Here is a 26,254-nt window from a genome sequence, read left to right as displayed (position 1 = left end):
AGTGCATAGTTTGCTCTGAAATCCTGAAAACATAAAAAATTTACAAGGTTAATTCAACGTCCGATTGAATTGATATAAAAATCAATTCATACTTTTTGATCAGTTCAATGGGAAAGTCTACTTTTACTATAACATTTTTGTTTTGTAACATGGACGGGTTTTAAATAATATTCTAACATCATTGATATGAACATATTTAAATACACGCAAATATTCTTCGCAAACTAATCTTTACTTCAGAATACTTGCGTACACAACAGTGTACGGAAGTATTCTGAAGTAGTAAAGTCCTTTCCTCTCTCTCTCTCTCTCTCTTAGACAGTCACTAAAATATTCTCTTCTTCGTATTTATTTACCGTGGTTTGTTTCTTTCTTTTTTTTTGTAGAGCTGCATTTGACATTTTATCGCGTAGTCTAATCCCGGATTTCAAATTTCCATATGGTTGCATATTTAGTTGTGACTTCGCTACACCAGAATTGGTAACGAATAGGAATTCTTCATATGCAGAATAGGGAGCGATTCGTTTTATCCACATTTAGCAGTGCTAAATTTAATCAATCATACTGTATTAGTAGCCTGCCAAAATTATAGTGAAAGGTAATTTTTATTACCTTTATGAAAGTTCCACTAATAACGTTATTCAAAAATATGTGAATGTCTTGTATGTAATTTAACTCTCTTGAGCTTAGGCTTAGTAAGCTATAAGGATCGTAGAAATACAGTAGATGAATTCCATGCAAAATACTGAAAATTAAATTTATATGAAATATTAGGTTAATATTTAATAATTAATTCATTTAAAGAAAATACTTCTTTGTCTTGCGGTTCTTACAAATCACTTTCATTTTTAAAAGTACACAATGAGACAAGAAAATTTCTTATTCAGCCATTCTTGATTGTGAAAAAAGGAAATGTCAATCACACATATTCGACGCAGTCCTTGGCCACTTTCAGAAGGGCTCCATTTTTGCCATCCTTTAATAGTTTCAGCACGGCTTCGGCAACATCACAGGGACTGGAAAAATAATAAATTAGAACAGGAGAGGCATATGAAATGTGTGACAAATCTCGTTAGTATTGTTTTATTTTGGTTAAGGCAAGTTACTTCATAAATAGAATTATTAAAATGCAGCTAGCATTTTAATATAAAATTACTTGACTAATATCGCGAACATACACCTTTTCAGATATTATCTTGTTTAACATTATGTCATTAATAACCTTTAAGATTTATGATAATGAGAACAAGAAATAAAAAATATAATTTCATATTTTGAGCGTTCGGTGGTTGAGCACCATCGAATGCTCTCTGTAAGAATACTGGCTTTGCATTTAGGGCACTCTCACTGTAAAACTGTTCAGCTCTCGAAGGCTTACCGAATAACTGTGAATTCTCTTTCTAAAGATGCAACCTCTTCACTACTAAGCTGCTTTATGCCTTCCCAGTACATGTTGGTCTTTACTACCGTTGGGCAAACAGCGCACACCGACACTCCTGATTTGGTGAAGTAAAAATCACTCTGCAAAGAAAGAAAAGAAAACAGTTAAAGTATGTTTGTTTTCTATTAATTTTGCAGGACGATAGTAGCTAATGAGTGTCATATTGAGAACCCTTTAGTTAAATAATAGCGTACGGTTTTACTGTGAAGTATTCTCCAAAAAAAAACAGTTTAGGATTAACTATAGATGTCTTTCCCTATAGTTAATCCTAAACTATTAACTTTTTACTTACTTACGCTTTGGTCTGGATTACTGAATTCCTCTCAGATCTCGTACTCTGAGTTGCACTGTTATCATAGTAGGTCAGTTGGAATTATGTTCAAATTCGAGCTATGTGGCAGTATGTTGTTTGTAAATTGCGTGTGTTCTGAACTAGATTACCTGTTTTGAGAAAGAGATGATAAATCCGAATTTCCGTTAAGTAAACACTGGAAATTCAAATGAAAAGAAAAAAAAAAAACTGTCTGCGCGTTTCGGATCCAAACTCGGGAGAAAAAAAAATACAGGCTGCTAGGTTTTAAGGAGAGTGGAGGACTACACAATCATGTCGTTCTATTATGCTATGATAAATCCGCATTGACCTGAAACTTAGGAAAGAAAATTTCACAAGTACTTAAGAAAAAAAAGAGAACATAATGTGAACTGTTACCTGAAAATTTGTATCAGTGTAATGAGTGTGATAGTAATATAACACTCATTACTATTGTTATAGTCGAACATCCTTCAAACAGTACATCTCCATACCAAATTGCCAATCCCACATTTCTTTAAGGACTGAATTTTACTCGGATTTCACATACGCCCAATGTACTCTTCACCTATTGCATATCTTTCATTTCGTATTTTACATGCCTAGTGCATACATCTTCATAAATCTAAATTTTTTCCTACCAAAGTCCGCGACATCGTGTGCCACATCAAACATGTCGCTTAAAAAATGATCATAGTTGTAGACACGAAAATTCCAGAGCTTAACCTCTGCTTCCAGCTTACGCCATTTTACAAGTTGTTTTTGTTTAAATTGATTATATCTTTCCTGAATTCTGCAATTATTCATCTTTCTTCCCTCATTTCACATATTTTATCGATTAGAGATCTGTCGTGCTATTATTATGTGTTCTTTTGCTGTTTAGTTGGACACCAACATCATAACAAAGTGAATTTTAACCAAGCAAAGCTTTGTTTAAAAACTGTTTTAAATATTTTTGAATTGGATAATACTGACATGTAAGTCTTACAACATTGATAATATTCTGTGAAAATTTAGCACTTCTTATTACGATGCTTTGGAAACGTTAAAAATAATAATAATTATTGTTATTATTATTATTATTATTATACTCCACTCCGTTACCCATATCAAACCATCTCCTCCACTGCTTAATTCTCCCACTACACACAACTACTACCAGCGCCATCTAACGCACATCACTACCACTAACAATATTTTTGTCTGCGAATTGTGTGTGTGTTCTTCAATTAATTTGGATAATATATCTGATGAAATACAGTTTCCTGATAGATTGATAAGCAATGCTATTCGGCTTCTCCATTAACACAAATATGAATTTTTTCCATTCAATAAATAAATACTTAAAAATGTAAACATATTGAACTACTTACTCCGAAATTGCGGGTCGCTCCAACCACGCCATACTTAGTTGCACTATAGACTGCAGCATTAGGTAATGGCATTAAACCTAAAAATAAATTAAAACATTGCTTTGTAAGCATTTTCACTTTCCTACGAAATTCCTTGAAAGGTTTATTATAGGAATCTGAATTTAATGAATCTTAAGCGTCGTTCTACAAAAATGGAATTCTCATTCAGAAAAACAAGAGAGCATCAAACATTTATATATAAAAATATCTTAAATATTGCATTGTGTTAAAAATAAATAGTAGATCAGTATAAAAAGCTAAATTTTACACTCTTCATTTGTAACTTTTATCAGTACACTCTCTCCACCAGTTTGATATCGGATGAGTCAAGTATTTTGAACCAGACTTCTTTAATACCACTGTTAGTCCACATTTCGCTGTTTCATGCATGAATCCTACCTGATTTTCAAATTAATCGCAGGGGTGACTTATTATAGATAATCCTTTTTTACAGACCAATAATCTTTTCCCACGACATTCTCCTGAAACTACGCAGCAATAGTACACACGCAGTATAACGAGGTACTTTAGTGTATTTATTAGAGACATCGCCATAAACACAACTCGATAAATAACTTCAGATAAATAATCAGAATCACATTTAGGACTCGCCTGGACTTGCTTTCAGGTTCACTGTGAGCAAGACAGTTGCCTCATGTTTCATGCTGATATTTGAAATTATGTCCGAATTACGTCATGCTAATTGCTGTGTTCAAACAGGCAGTGTTCCTGTTTTGAGTAGGAAAAATACATCCGCGTCCATGTAAGGTCACTAACTCACCCTTAAGTGAAAACACTTATAACGCTTCTTCGTGGACAGGATTTGACAAGGCGTTTCCAAACAGAAGAGACGCGCCGATACAGACTGAGCCACAGAAATGTCTATTTTCTTCAGTATTTTGCAATGGGACTCTGAAGAAAACTCAACTAAAGAAAACTTCAGAAATACATACTTAGCAATATCAGTCCTCGATTAATGTTTTGTGTGCAAATTCTACAAGTGTACGTTGGACAAACGATTTCTCTCTCTCGAGTGCTTTTCACAGACTAAGCGTTGTTCATGGAAGATGGGATTAGATGTTCAGATAAATAACTTAGAGAACCTTTCTAAGTTCAGTGTTCGTGGCACAGGAAACAGAAGTCCGAGGCCAAACTAGGAAAACCAGAAAAATAATATCACACCACCACCTCCGAACTTCATAGTTGGGATTACGCACTCCGGTAAGAGACGTTCACCGGGTTTCCGCAACACCACTCGCATTCGCCCATCTGCTCTCAATAACAAATCTTTCCAAGTTTCACACCACCGTACACGCTTTTGGCACCACCACTGAAGACGACACTGCATGTTGGTTATACCATGGAACGTACATATTGCATATTTCCTACCATGGAAACCCATCTTGTGAGCCTCGATTCTGAATGGGTTTTTTTGTGTGTGTGTGGATTTGTGTTCCACTTGATGCCCGGAAATTCGCATTCAACGTTTTGGCTAACGAATGGCTGCTTTTACTATCACCAATCGTAGCTCCTTACAGTCGTGTTTGGTGAATTCTAGAATACTGTAATGGGGCGTCTAACTGCGGGTAGCAGTTGCAGTTGACTCCTTACGCTTCTATCACAGTATAGTATTACTAGTTGTCGACAAATTGGGCCATTTCAAGCCAACAATTTTCCGAACATGACATTTTATCATAACGCCTCTTTCAAACTCTGTCAATTCCCTTCTCGCAGCCAAATCACCTGGACAGTTGCACTCTCTTGAGAGCATCGTATTTCTTCACATTATACTGGCTACAAACGAGTAACTCGTTACACGGCACGATGAATCTTTCACATGAGCGAACGCCAATCAAAATAAACATGAAGTTATTTAGTGAGAATTGTTCAATGATACCTACCCATGAACGTGCGGGCAGAATCCTTGGAGATAGATTTTAATACGACTGTGCTAAGTAGACTTGCAATACCTTCATACCCTGACTTCTTGAGAAATCTGGCAACAAACATTTTCCCTTGTCATGCAAAAAAAAAAAAAAATTGTAGTCAACGCATTACTGCGCTTCCCCAAACTTCACACTTGAGGCACGCAGTTATCTTCATATAATGTTTCCGGAAACATGGATTAATCGAGGTGGAGCAATTACACCAGCTTCGGTCATCTGATCAAAATTCTTTGTTATGATTTGTGGGGCTACATGAAATTATTCGTGTAGTCTACTCCCAGTGGGAATGTTCATCAAGTGCAGGATTTGAACATGCATGTAGTGCCATCAGACATAGCCAGAAATTTTCTGGTGCCGAGACTACCAATCAGAAGTCTGAAACAGTTTTGTTGCTAGCAAATGAAGGTTATTTTGAACACTTTCTGTGAGATACGTTCATCCCTACAGTGTTTCATTTCCATTTATCAATGGATGTATGTTTATTTCTCAACATTTCACCTTCTTTCGGCGTTGCGTGTTATTGGCATTCAAAAATATAATTGGGATATAATTTCGTCTTTTCCCTTAAAATGATGATTCCATTCAGGGAGGGGGGGGATCGTTAAGTATATATAATCCGTGGATCCGCTGGACTCTTCTGCGCATACCACAGATATTACACACACGTGACATGTAAAAAATATTACTTAATTGTCTGTACTTTGGAGTCTATAAAAAGTCAACTCCATCTCTTAATATCCTATTACCTTTAAAAAAATCTAAACTGTAATATGAAATATTTGCTTTGGATCAGCAATTAGTGTTTTAGTAACTAATTATCTACTTAAATATACCCGTCCGTTACCAACTCTCTCTCCCTCCCTCCTCTGAATTAGCTGTTAAGGTAACTGAATTTAGCTACGAAGCGACTGCTTTCGACAACCCTTTAGTTGAAGATTTCCAAGTAGAAATCTTCGAGTTGAACATCGCTGCGCTGACGTATAATAGCTCTTTCTAAAAATGTATGAGAAAAGGGAAAAATGGTGGTAGTATTTATGGATAACAAATAAATTAGAAGCATTTGGAAGATTTGATAATGGGCCATTGACAAAAGTCGCTTGTGATTTAGGAGCTGAAGAGTGCACACTGAAAGCATGAAGAAAAATTAGTAGAGAAATATTGTATTTTTTTACTTAATTGAGAATAGAAGTGTCATTAAATTCTTGCATGCATTTAAGCAATTAAAGAGCTTAAATTCTGGATTTATTGGATTTTCGATTTTTCCATTCTACCACTGCCTCAATTTTTTAATTTGTTAAGTAGCTGTTCAAAATTTCCCTGCCGAATTTGACAGAAATGTCGTTTCCTTGTATTTTTGCTTGAGTAAAAATTTGTATGACATCATAAAAATATCAAATTTCTTTAGTATTACCTGCTATGGAGGCTGTATTGATTATTCTTCCACCATGTCCACCTTGGTCTTTTCCCATGAATCGCAAGCGCAGCTGAGTCCCACGCACCACACCTTTCTGAAAACAACAGAGACAGTTGTAGGGTGGAATTTGGATTTCTACTTTCATATAAAGAGAGGTCCATTTTGGGGTGATGGAAGACAAATAAAGCTATCTAAATACATTCTGAATGGAGAGAGAGGGGGATATTATGTTTAATCAAAAAAATTGATTTCTCTTTTCAAAAAATACATAATGTACTATTAATAATAAATTTCATTTATTATTAAACTTGTATATGTGTGTGTGTATTAAACAACCATTTATTATTATTATTATTATCGGCTTTCCAGAAGACTTCAGTCCATCACAGGGGGCACCGTCGTGAACTGCACGAATTAGAACAAATTTGGAAGACAAATAAGGCTATCTGTAAATATATTCTGAATTTGGGAGGGGGAGAGACTACTTTTAACGAACAAAATGACTTCTCTTTTCGAAACGTGCATCACGTAAAACAATTAATTTTATTTATTACTAAACATGTGTGTATATATATATATATATATATATATATTAAGCAGTCATTTATTATTATTATCGGCTTTCTAGAAGACTTCAGTCCATCTCAGGGAGAAACGTTGTGAACTGCACGAATTACCGCAAATTCCACTTTATGTATAACTTGCATGTCATACTACGACAAATGTGTTCCACGTCGGTTTATATATAAGAGGAGAAAACCGAAAATCTCCAAGGGATAAAATATCTCAGATCTCGAGACAGTCTCGCTCAGAACTGAACCTTGTAGTACTCAAAGGATTCAAGCTAGAAGATAATCCTTAACCAATATCTTAAACAGATCCCCTCACAGGGAAAGTGAAGCTAATGTGGTGAACTTCAATTATATCAAAACAGTCCTGGGTTATTTCTTAAAAGAAAGAACTTTTCTTTGCTCCCCTCGTACATTTTATTAATGTTGCGATCGACAGATGTAACATCTGTTTTCTTTTGAGTTTCCATTGACTTGTGCATTCCTTCTAATTGCCGCTGTGTCCATGCCGATGTACAAAGTATACAAAATTTACCTCCCAACGTACTCCCTGTTGGCTGGTTTGTCCGTATGGGTTAGCTTCTCATTGACAGATTTTCAAGTTCACATTGACAGATTTTCAAGTTCACATTGACAGATTTTCAAGTTCACATTGACAGATTTTCTTTTTCCTCCATCTTTCTTTTTCATTTTTTAAATATTTGTTCACATATACATTTATATACAAAACTCACAACAGTACTAACATCTTCAGCAAACTGCATCTATCCATTCGATCTAAATTATCGTATTAAAATACTATTACTATTACGAATAATAATAATTCATAATATCTTCTGGCCAAGTCGCCCAATTACCTTTGAGAAGATGGTTTTTAAAAGACTACCCTGTAAGTATTCTGCCTTTCATACAGCTGTCAACAAATTTCCTATTCATATAATTAAAGTAATTTTATCTGTAAATAATGGTGGTTGTAGCGGAATTTAGTTAAATTATAAAATTATCCATATGCTATATTTAATCTGTAATCAAATTATGCTTTCATTAACAATTTATTTAATTTGTTCCAAGTCATTTGAAAAATTTAGTTAATCTGGTTGTTGCTTATAGTAATTGGAACTCCAAAATTCCATTGCGTCTCCTTGCAACTAATATCTTTGCGAACTTGTTCACTGATTCAGGCGGCTGAGGAGTTTTATGAAAATTACTTCACGGAATAAATTTAAACAAGATTTCCCGAAAAGAATCTTATATCATTGAATGTCTACATTTATTCTGAGCAGTTATTTTCATAAAACATTTTGCTTAAAATATCTTTAGGATAACAGATCCGAATAAATTAAAAAAAAAAAAAAAAAAGAAACATATCACCCGATATTCCTACATAATTTAATGTTTAATTTTTTTAAAATTAATACCTAAATTTTCATCAAACACTGGAATCAGATCAGAGGTAATAAATAATAGAAGGAAATCCATAATATCTTAAATCATTTGGAATCATAAGTAGCAGGTAGACATATATTTACTTTTTCTTCGTGAACAGATGTGTTGTCGGATTAATAAATCGGAGAGTTGTGGATTTTGTATTAGCGTGATTACTTCCATTAAGCAGTGATGATTCCCAGATAGTACTCCTTAATTTTGTTTTTTTCATATCGTGTAAGTAGATTAAAAAAAAATCCAATTTGATATGGCCTAATCGTTATCTTCAAGTAGGCTTGATACCCCGTCCTTTAGTTCTCATCCGCCCATTAGGACGGGTTTAATTCCTCTATCAAGGTCAATTACTATCGCATTGGGCGTCTAGGTAATGATCATGATGATGATCCGTCATTAATGTAGCTATGCATCCAAGTCCCAATCTTCTCTGTTAGATTTATGAACGTGTTGTTTCAGATAACTGTGAAAGAGACTTTCTATTAAGAGAACATTTAAACTTAACAGATGAGACCTGGCTTTAGTGCTTCCATAACTTTCATATATTTAGTATTATACCATCCTGGTTGGCCAAGTGCTTAGCGTTTCCACTCTCCAACCGACGGGCTGTAGGTTCGAATCCTAATGTACACATGGATATTTGCGATTGTCTTTAGGCGGAAGATGAATTTCATCTGCCGTGTGAGACTACTGCCCAGCTTATTGGAGGTGTGAAGTGAAATGAAAAAGTTCTATGTAAAAATAAATGTAAAAAATACAAAATAAACCAATAAAAATCCTTAAATTGCTCACGGTACAAATGTACTATAATGTTTACAAATAAGCCTTTCGTGGGTGGAGGGGACATCAAACATTACTTACCAGATTAACATCCACCATCTTTTGCCAATTCTTTTTTGAAGATATTCCAGCATTGTTTGCAAGAATGTCCACTCGACCCATCCTTGCCATGACCTCCTGAAACACACCTTCAGGTGAAAAAGAAAAAAAAACAACAAATAAATAATTATCTGTATGCTTGATTCTACTATGAGAGCAGGTATATACAGTATATATATATATATATATATATATATTTTTTTTTTTTGATGGTATTAAAATAATTCCGAAGCTACTCTTTTGTTGTTGGAAAGATTTGCCGTAAACAAAATTTCAGTGTTTCCATTATATATCTTACTTCTCATCCCGAATTGCTCTACTGATTAACAAATTAATATTTTACTAATTTCTTATTTATTAAAAAAAATGAAATAGTTAAAGCATATTTACCTTCGAATTCCTCGTCGGAGGTGACATCGCATTTCACGAACATTGCAATTCCTTTTCCGTGGTTTTCATTGATCTCGGCGGTAGTGGACTGACCTTTCTCCACGATCACGTCTGCGATACACACCTAAATTAACATCGAATATTTATTTTGTTTCTATGAAAAAGAAACATTATTTGCTAACGTGTAATATCAAAACCGAAGGTGATTTTATTCTTTTGTTTTATTTTATTTTTTACAAACTTCCCTCTCACGTTGTGCATTTACAAGAGAGATTATATTGATTCAAGTTAGTCATTCTTCAGTAAAGATGATGACTCTCATTTCGTTGAAGTCAAGTGTTTTCTTTCACTTTGAATTTACCATTGTCTTTACAAAGAGCCTCCGTTGCTAGTTTTGTATCGGCGGTATTCTTTGATTGGAGGTCTGGGTTCGAATGTCATCTAGGAGGCGAAGAATATTTATAAGTTATTTTCCACTAACAGTAGGTTGATGCTGTATGGATGTATCAAGGATTTTCTTCCAGAAACGTCTGTTTTTCGTCCCCTAAAATAGGCAAATCTGCCACCTGTCTAAAAATCCCCAATTGGCAAACCTAGGCAGATTGAAATAATCGACTCTGGCTTGACATGATTTATGCTTATGATAAAACTAAGTTGTTTGGACGAACCACCTAACATCTTAAGGACCAAATGAGATGAGATTTGCTTTTAAGATGACGAAATCGCATACATTTATAAGTATATTTAATATAATATTTTATTTACTACTAGGATGGCTGAAGACTACTACGTCTTGCTTACAACCATTAAAATTCCATATTCTCTTCAAAAATATTTGTAGAAGAACTCTGTTCCAACCTTAGCAGATTCAGCCTCAATAATCATGTGTGATTTACAAAACCCAGTTTATTTTTTAACTGAAAACCTTGTCCTATTTATTAACTCTTCGGTTGCATTTTAAAGAAACACTTTTACACTAACGGGCAACCCTATTAGTTAAACACCTAATTCCTTCTTGCAGCATCATAAGCATTCATAGATAGACTCCGTAGCACACCCGATATTCATGAGCTGTCGATATGTCTAATTGAGTTCTGCCTGTGGTTGGTACAACTTACAACACATCAGAGGATGTGTTAGCCTATCATTTAGAAGTGTAAGGGTTTTTTCCCTACTGAAATCTTAATATTAAAGATATCACTCGAAGACTAGTTTGCTGGCGTCATGCGAGAATTGGGGATTTTTTTTTTTCTTACCGGGAATTCTCCTTTTGTTGTTTTTTTTATCACAGCAAACAGCCAAACTGACAGCAAATCACACGCCTTTACAGGCATGATACTCTCGGAACCTAATTTCTTCTGTGGTAATAATCAGCTCTCCCACTATGGTCTTAGACGTTACTCAGACCAAGGGATTTATTAATTACGATTGCACTTGAGTCTTACTTCGAGGCATTCTACTGCTGATTTGAATAAGCTGCTTGTATTTTGGTCACCGAGTATATATTCGTTTCATAGCAGCATATCATGCATAACTAACAGCCTTTTTAGAGCACCTTTTATTACTTAGTCGATTTCTTTTTTTCCTTATATTCGATTCCGGATATTCACAGTTGACTGCCTGTGAGGAGAGGACTCATCATTCGCCATAGGAGGAATCTCCACATCGATTGCATTTGCACTGTTAACCATCATCAAAAGGTTGCCTGATACAAGTTAAAATCTCTTCGGCAATGATCGTTGAGCCAGAGTACGGAGGATATGACCAAGTTAGGATTTGGATGTAAACGGTTTTGTTTGAATTCAAACTAGTAGCGAATACTTCAAGTCTTCTGGAGTATTTTGTGTTTGCTTTGGTGTTGATTACAAAAGAAGTAATTGAAGGTTGTAGGGCCAGATATTTTTGAAATGGATAATACTCTAATGCGCTATAATATAAAATGCGCTATTAGACTTCTTAATGCTCATGTCACTAGCGTCTCTAAATATACCTGCGATTCCTGTCCATCTCTGTAATTTATGATAAAAGTTATCCTAGAGCAATGGAATCAATAAGATATCTGTGCAACTCAACGTGTTCAATATAACGTTGTAGTAGTCATTACATCTTCTTTAACTTAAACTGCATAACGCATTGTGTCTGCCACTAGTGAATAAGGAAATAAGCATAACCCTATAATCTGTCAGCAAAAAAAGTTGGAACTATTTTGATTTCGAGTTATCTTCGTTTGAAACAAAATTTCTTCTATTTCAGCATGGATATATTTAGCATTATTGTTAGCATATTAACTTTAAAAATACCTAAATACGCAGTTACTTTACTACAGTTTCTTAAACACTTCTACGTGTTAGTTTGTGAACTTACCTTGCAACCGTTACTGGCAAGAGCCTCGCATATTGCTTTCCCGATCCCGTTAGCACCTCCTGTGACGATGGCTACTTTTCCTTCGAGCTCCATTGTGCTGTGCAGTTCTGAAAATAGTAGAATTGCTTAGAACATTCAGTTCTATATTAAATGTACCTTTTCTGAATAATGGGACAGCCAATGTATGGTATGTGCAGCTTTGCATGTATGTGTGAGCGCGCGCTCATGCTTCGTTTTCCTTTCGTGACAAGCATTATTAGAGCTGCTTGTTTTCATTCTAGGAAATCGTAATTTTTTTCTTTAAGTGCAGTTTTTTAAGTGCTAATCCAACGTTCCTTGGTGTGTTATCTGTTCAATTTTTCTTTATGCAATGCCGCTTTTAATAAAAAGAAAACATTATACTCGAATCTTCAATTCTAGAGAATTGAAGTGACTGCGGCCATATTTCGTCTCTAGAACAAGTGTTCCGATTTTTGTTTCCACCACTCTCTTCCCACATTCAGCAAGAGTGATAGTCTCAATAGAAAACAAATCGCACTGTAGGGGGCTCATACCGTACCGCGCGGGACCAAACAAGTTAGTAACGAATCTAGAGGCTTCCCGATCTTCTTCTTCTCCCGTAGTCCTAAATGAACCATTGGGTCATTCATGGCTGGTAGGTGATACTCTTTGCTAGCCTCCACCAGTCGTCTCGGTCTCTTATTCTTGACGTCAGTTGAGAAAGGGAGGAATTTCTCTATTTTTTGATGTCATCAGTCCATTTTAATCGAAGTCGGCCCCTAACCCTTGGTCCCGGAATGATTCCTTCTGGTCCTTGCTTTGGAATGCCATTAGCCCTCTCCACTTGTCCGAACCATTTCATCTATCCACTTCTTCTTCTGATGACTGTGAGAATATTTCCCTTTTTCTTCCGTCTATTGAATCGATCAGTTTTCGGACATTTTCATTATTTTCGTGAGTGGTATAGGAAATACTCAAAAGTCTTCAGTAAGTTTTTATTTCAAAAGACAGAAGTCTCCTCTCATCTTTCAATAAAGTCTAGGCCTCACAACCATACACGAGGATAGAATTCACCAAGGTGTCAATTAGTCTGGTTGTGATTGCTATTCTGTTATCTCCCCACAATGGTTTTAACTTCTGTAGGGCCACGGTTGCCTTAGAAATTCGGTATTTAATGTCGGTTTTTGAGCGGCCATCTTGACTCAACGTGCTTCCCAGATAAGTGAACTTGTTTGCATTCTCAATTTGATTGTTGCCAATTTGTATCGTTAAGAATTTAACGTCTGATTTTGAGGTTATTATTTTTTTTTGTTTTTTGTAGGTTTAGGTATAATCCATATTTTTTTAATGTTCCAAAAACACGGCTGGTTATCTCTTGTAATTCTTCACTTTCTGCCAGAAGATCGATATCGACAGCGAAACGTAAGTTATTTATTCTTAGTCCGTGTTTTTTATTCCTTTAATTATTTATAAATAGTAGGAATAAGTTATTTATTCCTACTATTCCAGTGTCATATTCATAAAGAGCATATTCCAGAAAGCAATTAAAAAGAAGAGGGGACAAGATGCGTCGCTGTCTTACCCCACGTTCTGCCGGAAACGGTTCACTGCTGTAATTTTAATTCTCATATCAGATGAGGAATAAAGACATTTAATAATCCTAATGATTTTGTTGTCAATACCATAATGTTCTAAGATTTTCCATAATGTCTCGTGCCATATTGAGTCAAAAGCTTTTTGAATGTCTAAGAATTTGTGACAGATTATTTTGTTATGTTCTATGTATTTTTCGCCTAGTATGTGTATTGTAAAAATATGATCAATTGTACTTCTGGACTTCCGGAAACCCGCTTGTTCATCTGCTAGTCTGCTTTCTATTTTCTTTTCGATTCTTGACAATAGTATTTTTAACAGGATTTTGCTTGGATGACTAATAAGGCTTATGATTCTATAGTTACTACATTTATTGCTGTTTCCGTTTTCAGGGATAGGTACAATGACAGAAGTCCGCCAATCAGAAGGCCAACTCTCTGTGTTCCATACATCCTGGAATAAATTTAGCGAGGTGTCTATGATGATGTCACCTCCTTCGTGTATCAGTTCCACTGTGACACCATCACTTCCCGGTGATTTTCCTGTTTTTGAGGAGCTAACTGCTGCAATATCTTCTTCTTAATATCGGGTAATCTCCTTCCTCCGAACCTCCTGGCAAAATTCCGTCCAAAATATCATCGGTCAGTTCAGGATCCTTTTGAAAAAGCTTGGTTGCGTAAGATTTCCATCTATCAACTATTTTCTGGTTATCCGTGATAGGAGTTCCATCTTCATCTTCTATGCTCCAATTAATTGCGGTAAAAGGTTTCGTTAAATTATTGATAATTTTAAAAGCACTTTTAGAACTATATTTATTTAAGTCCTCTTCTATATTTTTGCATTCATCCAATACCCACAAGTTTCTAGCATATTTGATTTCTTTTTTAATAACCTTAGTAATATTTTTATAATGTTCTCTGTTATCATCGCTATTAATATGAGATTTCAAATATCTTCTTTCATCGCATAGGTCCAAAATATTTTTGGTTATCCATAGTTTATTTATTTTTCTTTTGTATCCAAGGATTTCTTTCTCAGTTGTCTTTTGTGAGAAATATTTGGTTTTAGATTCGATACTATTATATTTCTTGAAGCTTGTGTCAAAAAGGTGTTTTAATTTGTATTTATATAGTGTATTTATTTCGGATCTTTTAATTTTTCAATATTACATCTTTTACGAATTGATTTTGTAGGTAATCTTTCCCTCATTTTCATATTCACAGTTGGGATGACCATATTGTGGTCACTGCCAATGTCGGCTCCAGGAAATGATCTGGTTCTTGTGAGGTTGATGGAGTTATTAAATCTTGTGCTTACAAGGATAAAGTCAATTTGGTTCTGTGTTTTACCATCAGTGGAAGTCCATGTCCATCGTCTGGAAGGTGTATGGAGAAATAGAGTGTTAGTAATGGTAAGTTCATTTTGTGAGGCAAAATTGATCAATTCAAAACCTCTTTCGTTTGACTCCCCATAGCCATACGGTCCGACAAATGGGAGATAATCCTTGCCGATGTCTGTTCCAATTTTGGCATTTCAATAGCCCTGTACAATCAAAAGATCTTTTCTATTATCTCTGGTGATTGTTGCATTACGCTGACCATGAAACTCCCCTACGTCGGAGTCCTCGTGATCTGTGGTTAGGGCATAGCTTCCCAATCAGCTAGCATCAAATCCTACAACCACGTATTTTGCCACTGGAGGAAGACCAAATACAGTGACTGCAGGGAGGGGGGGGGCTGTCAAGGCCACATATGGAAAAGAGACCGAATTTCCTCTGTGTGGGCGATTTGTTTGCGAGTTCAATGCATGACCCACTTCCTTTTTACCTCTTTCTCGTCATATACGATGGATCACAACCCAAAGAAATGCGATTTTACTGCGGAACACAAAACAACAGTTAAGTCATAAAAAACAAGAATCGAATAAAAATCCTCAAATGACCAACAACATTAATTCCTATAAAAAAGATTCGCAATCCTCTTCACCTAAGCAGCAATTTAAACGAAGTGCTACATCACCAACAGTCATCTAAACCAGAATTATTATTATTATCAAAATCGCAATTTGTAACCAAAATTACGACCGTCCATCTCAACTACCCAAACTACACATTACACAATTCTTTCCGCCACAAGGGCGACGTTTGTGCATTAATCAGAACTGACACACTATACTAGAGATTGCAAAACCACGCATCCCCCACTGTTTGATCTGTTTGGCTCAAAATTTCCCTACCAGACCACCTGCTGTATCCATATGCTCTCTCTCTATCGATCCACAAATTTCGTTAACTACTTGAAACTTTTCAATTATCTCTCTTTAAGCTCAACTTTCTACAGTCGAAATATTACAATAGTAAGGTCATCCTGCTTGAGTACTTTAGCGTCCACAACTCATATTAGCTTCTCCTCTTCAGTTTCACCATCATGCAGACAGGATAACGAGGTGTTTGCCATTAGCAATGATCTATCACAAATCATCAATTTTCCTGCCAGAATACCTGACAATTCCCTCCAATTTGCAACACTTCACCTCTAACAAGCTCCCCTTCCAAGTATACTGTTACTGTCAGTTCTCCTCTTGGTAACTCAAATCACACCAGTTCTCAGTTTCGTGTTCTTTAGGCGACAAATGTGACGACCTTTGTGAATTCTATTCCTCCTTCCCACGGTCCGACTACTGCTTCAGTTCCTCTGATCCAAAGAACTGCTCAGACCGAATAACAGAAATCATCCTCACGTAAATGAAGGTTTTCATCCCTTATTACACTCCAAATTCTCAACCACCATCCAAGCCTTCGTTCTAAAAATGTGCGAACGTAGTAAAAGAAAAAACCTTTGCATACCACCAATGGTTCGATACCAAAACGCCAGCTGCTCACTTTGCCTATGCTGCAGCTCTCGACAGCCGTAAAAGAATCATCACCAAATGAAATCAGAACTTTGAAAGGGTCAAATGCTGAGAACTGGCATCACTCCCAAATGGAAGTCACTCCTTCTAGTTCGCTTGCAAATGCCCATTGGGCGTAACTTTTGCTCACCTACGTTTTCACCACTCTACATCCGGATTGTACTATAGTTACTTAACCTAAAGACAAGGCTAATTTACTGGCATCACTCTTCTCTTCCGATTCCTGCATTAATGACCTGGGCAAAGTTTCCTCCACTCTACCAAGAACAGCTTCTTCATATCACTCATAAAGAAATCTAAACAATCCTTAGTAACCTGAACACAAACAAGCCACTGGTCATTACGGTATCCCACCTACTGTGCTAAAAATTGTGCCCCAGAACAGACACTTATCCTGTATCGCCTATTCAATCTATCATATTCAGCTGGCATCTATCCTACAACTTGAAAACAGGCCCATACACAGCCCTCCAAAGGAAACGTGATAAAAGTCCAACGAACTACCGTGCAATCGTTGTCACTTCTCTCTAAAATTGTGGAGAGGGTCATCATCAACCAACTCTTGAGCAACCTAGAGACCTACCAACTAATTAGTGACCAGCAGTACTGATTCCGCACACTCGCCATCTACAGCTGATCTTCTTGCTTTCACCACCCACGTCTGAACTCAGGAGATGTAAAAATGCAGAAAAACTCAAATGGTTGCCTTCGACATTTCAAAGGCACAGTTTTGCACCGCGGTATACTTAGCGAACTGATATCCTATGGCTTGACTTCCAAATTCTTCAACTGGTTACTAATTAAGTATCATTGTGGACGGTTTCCTCTTCTCGGATTTCTCCATCAATGCATAGGTATCCCAGAGAATTTCCTTCTTTGACCTCCTCCTCTTCCTTTTGTATATAAATAACCTGCTCTCACAGACGTTCGATCCTATCCATAGCTTTGCTGATGACGGAATGCTCCATTCCTCCTTTCCTTTGATAAACCTTGTAGTGCTGAAGTATTAGAAACCTCAAGATGCACTGCGACCAGAGGACTGAACTCCGATCCCCTAGCTATATCCCAATGAGGCAAGGACAACCTTGTTGTAGACTTCAATGCCACCAAAATCAGTCCTCTCTGGTGTCTTGCAAGAAATAGATCGCATCCTTCCCTTACCTTCAGTAATACTGTGATATCCAAACACGATCACATTTCTGTTATAACTTCTAAAGCAGCCAAAAATCTTGGTGTACTTTTTCTCAGAAGACAATACTTCACCCTTTCACAGCTACTAACTCTACACAAATCCCAAATTATTGCTAAAATATTACAGATCGTTAAGTATTGCTCTCATATTTGGGGTAGCATGAAACACAAAATCCCATCTAAGATTGCTTGATCTGTCCAGAAGAGGGCTATCTGGCCTATTCTCTCACAGACCCTCTTCAATCCCTCTCTCAGAGACGTTCAGTTTCCGCCTTCTTCCCCCTACAGATACTTTCATTGAGAGTACTCTGCTGAAATGGCCACTATTTTCCCTCCACTCTCCTCCACAATCATTAAAACAAGAGCGGCTGTTAACTAACACTCTTTTACAGTTTATTTGTAAACTCACTGAACCAACTTCCCGGCCTATTTAATTATATATATATATATATCAGGTGATCCAAAAGTAACAGAAAAAGTAAAAATTCAATAATTCGAAAAGTATAGACAGTAGAAGGATGCGGTTTTCACAGAAATGCGCAGAAAGATGAGATTTTATTTTAATAACGAAACATTTTATTACCAGAATAGTTACATTTGCCACCGACAGGTGGCGCTTCAGTTGTGCCAGTAGTTTGTGCAGTGTCACAGAACAGTTCGCAACGCAGCTAGAATTACAAATGTTCAATGTGACGGACGTCATGCCTGAGAATGGACGTCATACTGCGCACGACACTCTGCACAGCATCGAAGAGGGCTTCAGCTGTAATTCCTGTCACATGATTGCGAAATTTCACGCGCACTGCATTCCCCATGTGTGGAAGCTGCCGATTGTGTGTCGGTCTCGTGTTCGACCTCGTGCACAACTGCAATAGTTTTTTGGGTCTCCCGCTTCTTGCACGTGCTTCCAAACTGCCTGTGTCCTCAAATCTTTTCATCATAGCTATCAGTGAGGAACAAGACATCGGTCCCTTTCCACTTCTAATACCCCGCATCGAACGAAAGGTGCGTAAAGCCACACTTGCATATTCGGAGTTCTGATAATACAGCTTAACTAAAAGTGCTTTATCTCGTAATAACGATAACATGACTCACCTTGGCTGAACGTTTAACTTCAGTAATAAACGTTAAATGCTGAAAGTTCAACTTCAGTATTCACTACATCTGAAATTTGCATGCCTCACGGTTTAAATAGTGACAGGTAGCAGCTCCAGGAGCTCTATAGAACCATCTGTCGGTGATAAATGTAACTATTCTGGCTATAAAATTTTTTGTTATTAAAAAAATCCCATGTCTTCATTTCTGTGAAAACCGCATCGTGCTACTGTCTATACTTTTCGAATTATTGAATTTTTACTTTTTCTGTGACTTTTGGATCACCCAGTGTATATATATACCGGATGATTATAAAATAACGTCAAGTGTTCAGAGCCCCTCTAACGAGTAATGCATTGTTGGACGAAACACACCAATATTCGGTAGACGTACACAGTGTAACATGGGGATTCGATTTAACGAAAAAAAAAAAAATAGTACTAAATGTCGCTAACAGGGGAAATTTGGGCACTGCCAAATTAATTTAGTAGATGTGACTAATGAATGAAAAAATTGGCAAATGAGAGACAGCACACATCAATTTCATGATGTTTATTGTTAATTACAAATGAGGTTCAATATGACCACCATTCTGATATTCCAGGAATTGCATACGGTGCACGACATTTTCCACAGTGGCTCGCAACATATCGGAATTGATTTGTCTCACGTGTAACGTTATTCGATCTTTCAAAGTTGGAATATCGGCCACATGTCCTTGATACACAATGCTTTTAAGAAATCCCCACGGCCAAAAGTCACAAGGATTGAGATCAGGCGATCCCGGTGGCCATGACGTGGGAAATACACGACTAATGATTCTTCTGTCAGAGAAATGTTGTCGCAAAACACGATGTACCTGAAGTCCGATGTGGGATGGTGCACCATCCTGCATGAAGATGGTCGAATCCAGACATCCTCTTTGCTGCAGTTGTGGAACCACAAAGTTCTGTAGCATATTGGCATACCTGTTAGCATTGACGGAACAGTTCACTGGTCCATTTTGGCGATTTTCCTCGTAAAAGTATGGACCGATGATAAAAGATGCCGTACATCCGCACCACACTGTGACTTTGGGCGAACGGATAGGCATCTGCAAACACACGTGCGGATTAGTTGCATCCCAAATGTGAGTTGCGTGTGTTAATATCGCCGTTCAAATAAAAATACGCTTCGTCACTCCATAAAATCTGCCACGACCATGCTTCATCCACTTCCACCTTCCGCGCTAAGAATCTCAAAGATAAGTCGATTCGTGTGGTCGCATCACCAGGGCGCAATTCTTGAACATGACTGATTTTATAGGGATGAAACTTCAACATCTGATGTAGAATTTTCCACACCGTTGTGTATGCGATATCTGTTTTCCGGGATATTGTTCGTGCACTGCTGGTACCCTGCACATTCGTCATCTCCTGTTCAACAATAGCAGTTGCAACTTGTTCAACTTGTTGGTGATTGATTGGTTTGCGTCCCCTGCCTACCTGCACTGCTAGAGTTCCAGTAGTTTCAAATCACCGAATCAGTTTTCGTGAGTTTGTTACGCTAATTGATCCTTTTCGTAATTTTTCATACGCCGAAAATCACGAAGACAAGCACTGGCAATATTGTTCCGCGATAATAGAGTTTGACTAACAAAGCACACCCACGTAAGGTAAGAGGCATCGAAAAGTAGTTCATCTACGAATGATAAGAAATCTCACAGGCTTTCCTTTTATTGCATGATCGCTCACAAGAAACGCGATAATGCAAATTAATGCACTTTACTCGGTAAACAGCGCCACGATTTCCCTTGTTGGCGACTTTTGGTACTATTGTTTTTCGTTAAATCGAATCCCCATGTTCCACTGTGGAAGTCTACAGAATATTCGTGTTTCGTCCAATACATTACTCGCTAGAGGGCTCTGAACACTTGACGTTATTTTATAATCACACGGTATATATATATATATATATATATATATATATATATATATATATATAACATAAAACGTTGCCATTTCATTCTGTTAGCTGCAATGGATGTTGTCAATACTTGCTGATGAATCATTATCATTCTAAAGGACCGTCATTTTCGCTATGGAGAGATCACTCTTCCAGGTCATCCTATTTCTGGCTTTCCTCTTTAGTAGTTGATAACCTCTTCTGATTAATCTAAGCACCTCTTCTGAGAATGTATATTGTATGCATATAGCGTATACATATGTGTGTGTATAATATATATAGCGGAGAATGTAAATAGCGAATCAATTGAACTACTAAATTTTTTTTTTGATATTCCAACATATCACACTACAGATAGAAATGTTATATAAAGTCTCCATATAAATATCTATGAAAGAAGGGAGGAAAATAAAATAGCCTAGTTTTTCTTTTAATTATCCTCTATAATGTACTGTTGTTTTACTAGCACTGACTGTTCTTTAATGGCAAAAGCTGATATTGAAACTAGGAGACTCCGTTCCTGAATAGGTATAGACGATGCCCATTGGTTGGATTGAATTGTATTTGACTCCCGTCAATAATAACCTTTATTAATGCTTTTCAGTCGAAGATGAGTTAGCCGGTCTCGTAACGTGTGCGAGGAATTTTGTTCTCGCAACTGAGGTTTCGCTTTATGCATAACCGACAGGCTGAAGGACACACGCATTTTGTATGACTCGTTCTTAATACACGATCCTCGCAACCTGCTGTTGCGAGGTGAAATGTTACTCAACCCTGTTATCTATTAAAAAAGTAGTTTGATAAGTGGATAAGGCTGATTGATTTCTCTTACGACAATCGTTCTGAATGATGGAGAAACTGCTATCCTTGAACTACTCGTACGGATAACGAATATAAACCCTTTGTTCTATTTTTAATTGTCTCTTTTATGTACATTTAAGTAGATCTTACATTCCTTGGGTAAACATTATTCAACTCCTCCGAATAGTAAAACAAATAAGTCTTTTGTGCGACTTGAGTTCCTTTTGGTTCTGTTATTACCTGAGAATTGCAGTTGAATGTTTGAAATGCAGTCAAACTCAATAACAGTGTTGAATTCTGCTTACTATTTATTCACATAAGAGAAGCAGAAATAATACAAGCCTGTTTAGTACACACGCATTAAACTAAACATGTCTTTAGCTGCATTCCTATTAGTTCGTCTAAATAAGGTTTTAGCTTGGAGTCCGTATTAAACTTTTTGTTTTTACCAACATGGCACTGTCCGCATAAATATTAGAAGAATTTGTCAAAATTCCGAAGAAAAATAAATTAAAAATAAAAATAAATAATAAGATAATTTATCCAAGATGCCGAAATCCGCAAGATACAATATTTCGCAGAAAGGCTTACTTAAAAGATTAATACTTTTAATTATTCGTTAAAATTATTAATTTTAACCAATAATTATTATTAAATATTAAATAATTAAATAATTATTTAATATTTAAAAATTAAATTATTAAATAATTAAAATTAATAATTAAAATTATTAATTTTAATTATTCGTTAAAGGGTCTTAATTTTATTGAAAAATTTAAATATTGAGAAAAATTCTCCGAAACAGATAGAATTACTGTAGAATTGTAAAAACAGTGAAGAAATTTATTAAATAAAAGTTAAACTTTTCTGCCTGATTTTTCTTTAGAAATATCTCACTTCGCTTGTCTTTATCTTTCATTACACCCTGATCTCCAAACAAGTTCAGATCTTTTCTTTGTCTACTCACACTTCGTCATTCTTAGCATAAACACTTCTCGTTCGTATGTCTTTTGACCTCTGAAAATGGACTTTTCCCTCTAAAGATACCCCTTGTCACCAGAACAACCGCTAATACTATGTAATTCTCAAATCTGAAACTGAAATCGAATTGTAAATATATTTTATATCGAAACCTCATAATTCTGTTCGGAAATACTCAAAATAACCGACCAAACGCTGACAATTAGATGTTTTCAACAAAACACGAGGAAAGCTTGTAATTTTGTTAAGAAATTAAGCAGTCCCGACTTTATTGAAATCTTTCGTTATATTGAACCCCGAGTTTAATCGGTAATCTTCAGTTCGTAAGGGAGGAAGTCCGATATAATATATTTTCAGAATTTTATAATATATAAAATATATTATATTTTCTGACCGCCTGCCAGTGAACACTACGTAAATTTGAAACGAGTGCAATCAAAAAATAAAAGTCCGCTTACCTTTCTCCTCAGCATTCAGCTGCAAAGTGAAAACGTATGTGTTCCTGTTTTCTATTGTTTTCGGTGCGATAAAACCGGCTTAAAAGTCAAGTTCGCTGATAATAAAACATCAAGAAGAGCATTGGGTGCTTGAAACCTCACATGACGATGTCGACAGATACGGATAAATTCGGCTTTTTATGGCATATTTAATATAAAATTATGCAATGAGAATCAAAGTTGAAATGTTGCCCTTCTTTCTGTTTATTACAAAATTAAATAGAGGAGGGGAGCTGAATTGGAATATTATCCTTCCTTTACGTAGTGCACTGATTTTAATTACTGTTACCACAAAGTTGCTATTACCATAATTGATTTTTAAAATCTATTAAAATAATGAACCTCCGTAGCTCAGTTAGTATTGAAGAAGCCCTTTGGTCATAAAGACTTGGGTTCGATTCCCGTTAGTAACGTGAGGAACCTTTATCTGATCTCTTTCGATGAAAGATGAGTTAGCCGGTCTCATGCTGAGGTAGATGAACTTTACTCGAAAAATCGGGTTTTTCGTCCCCCAGAACAAGCAAAACCACCCCGTGAACACACGCTTCTACAGACGTACGACACCTCCATGAATAAGGAGTAATCAACATATTCTGTAGGATTTCTGTTCCGAAAGCCGACACGTAAAATGCGTAGGTCTACGCGTGACCGTAAATTAGAACAGGATAGGATTAAATGAATAACTGCTCCGCGTCAGGCAATTCAGATAAAATTGTGCTATTTTGTAGCACAAATTTATACTCGATATTCGCAACAGTTTCGAGCTTGAAAATCATAGGATGCCTTCAAATTAACGGCGTTTTTCAAATGATTTTATATTTTTGTCTGATCAATAGATCAGACAAAAATATGAGTGTCCTCAGTAAATCAAAACCGAAATACCAACTATATTTCTTTCCTTACTCAAAGTCTATATGGTATATAATCTCTCTTAGATCTGCGTTTTAGTGTTGCGCATGGGAACCTTTTCCCCTTCCTCCATCCTTAGTTTCGTACAAGCTTAAGCCTTTTCTTGGATTAGGGTTAAATTCATGGTAATATCTCGCTATAAAGATCCTCTGTCTTTATTGTATGATTTATTCTTCGTGTAAGTTTTACATGAACATGTCTCAACGGTTAATAGGCTTTTCTCAGTGTTTTTTTTTTTTAATTTTATCTCTTAAATATTGTTGCCATATCATTCTGATTTCTCTTCCAGTAGTCACAAGATTTCCATCTCCATTTATTAAAAACTGAGCGTTTTATCGTTTCTACGTTGATTAATATAGTTTATTTTATTGATTATTTTAATCTCTGATTACAAACAATTCTATCACAACGTGATTTATTCTTGACGTACTCTCTGAGTGGTCTCCGTTTCTGCTTCTTTAGCTCTCGCTCTCATTCCACTATTGTGTACTTTTCTTTACCTTTTCTGCTTCCACTCATTCTTTTCCACACCTCTTCTGCTATTCCTACCAGGACATCTCGAAACCTTTCCCATTCAGCATCAGTAATTAACCCATGGGCCTTAGACCTGATATTAGATGCATATTTGTTCTTCACTTCAGTCTATTTCAGCATTCTATCTCTTTTTCGCTTGACACATTTATTTCCCATTCGCCACTTAACGGTGACTATAAAAAGACTATGATCTTATTTTAAGCAACATACAAATTTTTGATGTAGATGACCACCCTACTGAATTCTTTATCAAGGATGAAATAATCATTTATTCATTTTTGCTCACCATCACAAGCATGCTGTGTAATTTGATTACCGGATCGTCTCTCAAAGTCAACGTCTTTTCAATGCTGTGATCATTTCTGATGCAGAAAATCGAACAACGCTTGTCAGTTCGCATTTCTCTGAACAAATCTCAATTGACCTAAAATGTTTTCCAACTCGTGTTCTTTTGTCTCTGACGTATGCCTTTCAGATCTTCTAACATGATTGCCCTCTTATTTTGAATAATACTCTAAATATTCATTGAATAGTGTCTTATTCTCCATATCTAAATTGCGTCGTGGTACATATACCTATATAAGTACTTTACTTAATCCTCCTCTTCTACCTTTACAGTGTCCAGGTTATTCTTGGACACAGTAAAGGTAGAAGTACGGTGTTCAAGAATTGCCTCGCAACCGTAATTCAAGGATAAGGTGATTAGCACTATGCCTCCCGATGTGTCCTATCTGTATATGAGTGTGTTCACGATGCCGATTTGCCTGTCCTCGGGACAAAAAAACCCAGTTTCCGGTAAAACCCATTCACCCTGTATGAGACCAGCTTACTCACCTTTAGTCGAAAGAGACCAGGTAGAGGTTCCTCACGTCACGGACGGAAATCGATCCCAGGTTTCTCCGACCAAAGAGGTTCGTCTATATCAATTGAGTTACGGAAGTTCTTACCTGGATAAGTAAGATTCATTTTCTATTCCTAAAAGATTTCACAAATCTATTTGGAATCTCTAACGAATTCCATCGCGCTTATAAGTTTGCCATTTAGTAACATCGTGTTTGATTGGTATCCATTCTTTTCCAAACTAAAATGTATCTCCTCTTTTGTTTATTGATACATTTACGATAACAAACACTTTGTCAGTGCGTCAAATGAGTCTTGTATGCGTGCGAGTGACTGCTACTTGGTAGCGCATGCGCAGTTTTAAATGGAACATTGCTCGTTGAATTCATACAAAATTTCAAACACACTTTACTAGTGTAAAGGTTTTGGAACATTGACAGGGCGAATCAGTCCGAATTGAAACCCTTGTGAGTTTCTCATTTTTGTCCAGTTAATGTATACATCATCTTGATTCCGAATCTGTTAGTGTCGCACAGTGGGTTCGAGACCAAATGGTTCTTCCCATTAGAGAAGCACTTTGAATGTCCCCATAGATGCTATAAGGCTTTTTAACCCTTCTCCAAACTTTTTTTCCACTCATCGGCAACCGAATAGTGCAGGTTATGAATTATCAGTAAATCAAGGAACCATTGACAATCAGTAATTATCAGTGGTACCTTTAACTTGTGTTCATCAAGATACTTTAAGCCTGTCGTTCCACTGACTCGACACCTGAGACTTCTAAATATTTCTAG

The 26,254-nt window shown here is 36.3% G+C and overlaps 1 protein-coding gene across 1 annotated transcript; it reads right to left on the bottom strand.

The window, feature by feature from the left end:
• Positions 1-790: 790 nt before the first annotated feature.
• LOC150096651 (15-hydroxyprostaglandin dehydrogenase [NAD(+)]-like) lies at positions 791-12,268 on the bottom strand. The gene is made up of 7 exons (XM_090408413.1): positions 12,166-12,268; positions 9,802-9,925; positions 9,394-9,500; positions 6,521-6,617; positions 3,125-3,201; positions 1,379-1,521; positions 791-1,016 (listed from the first exon to the last, which is right to left on the bottom strand). Exons 1-7 carry the CDS (start codon positions 12,256-12,258, stop codon positions 920-922), a joined length of 738 nt encoding a protein of 245 aa, XP_090264539.1. The 5' UTR covers positions 12,259-12,268; the 3' UTR covers positions 791-919.
• Between the last annotated feature and the right edge of the window lie 13,986 nt (positions 12,269-26,254).

This window comes from Typopeltis vanoorti, chromosome 18 (assembly GCF_054136105.1).
Source record: "Typopeltis vanoorti isolate ZY-2024b chromosome 18, IOZ_Tvanoo_1.0, whole genome shotgun sequence".
NCBI lineage: Eukaryota > Metazoa > Arthropoda > Arachnida > Uropygi > Thelyphonidae > Typopeltis > Typopeltis vanoorti.
The sequence above is the reverse complement of the archived record's forward strand: the minus strand, read 5'-3'. Positions and strand labels throughout refer to the sequence as shown.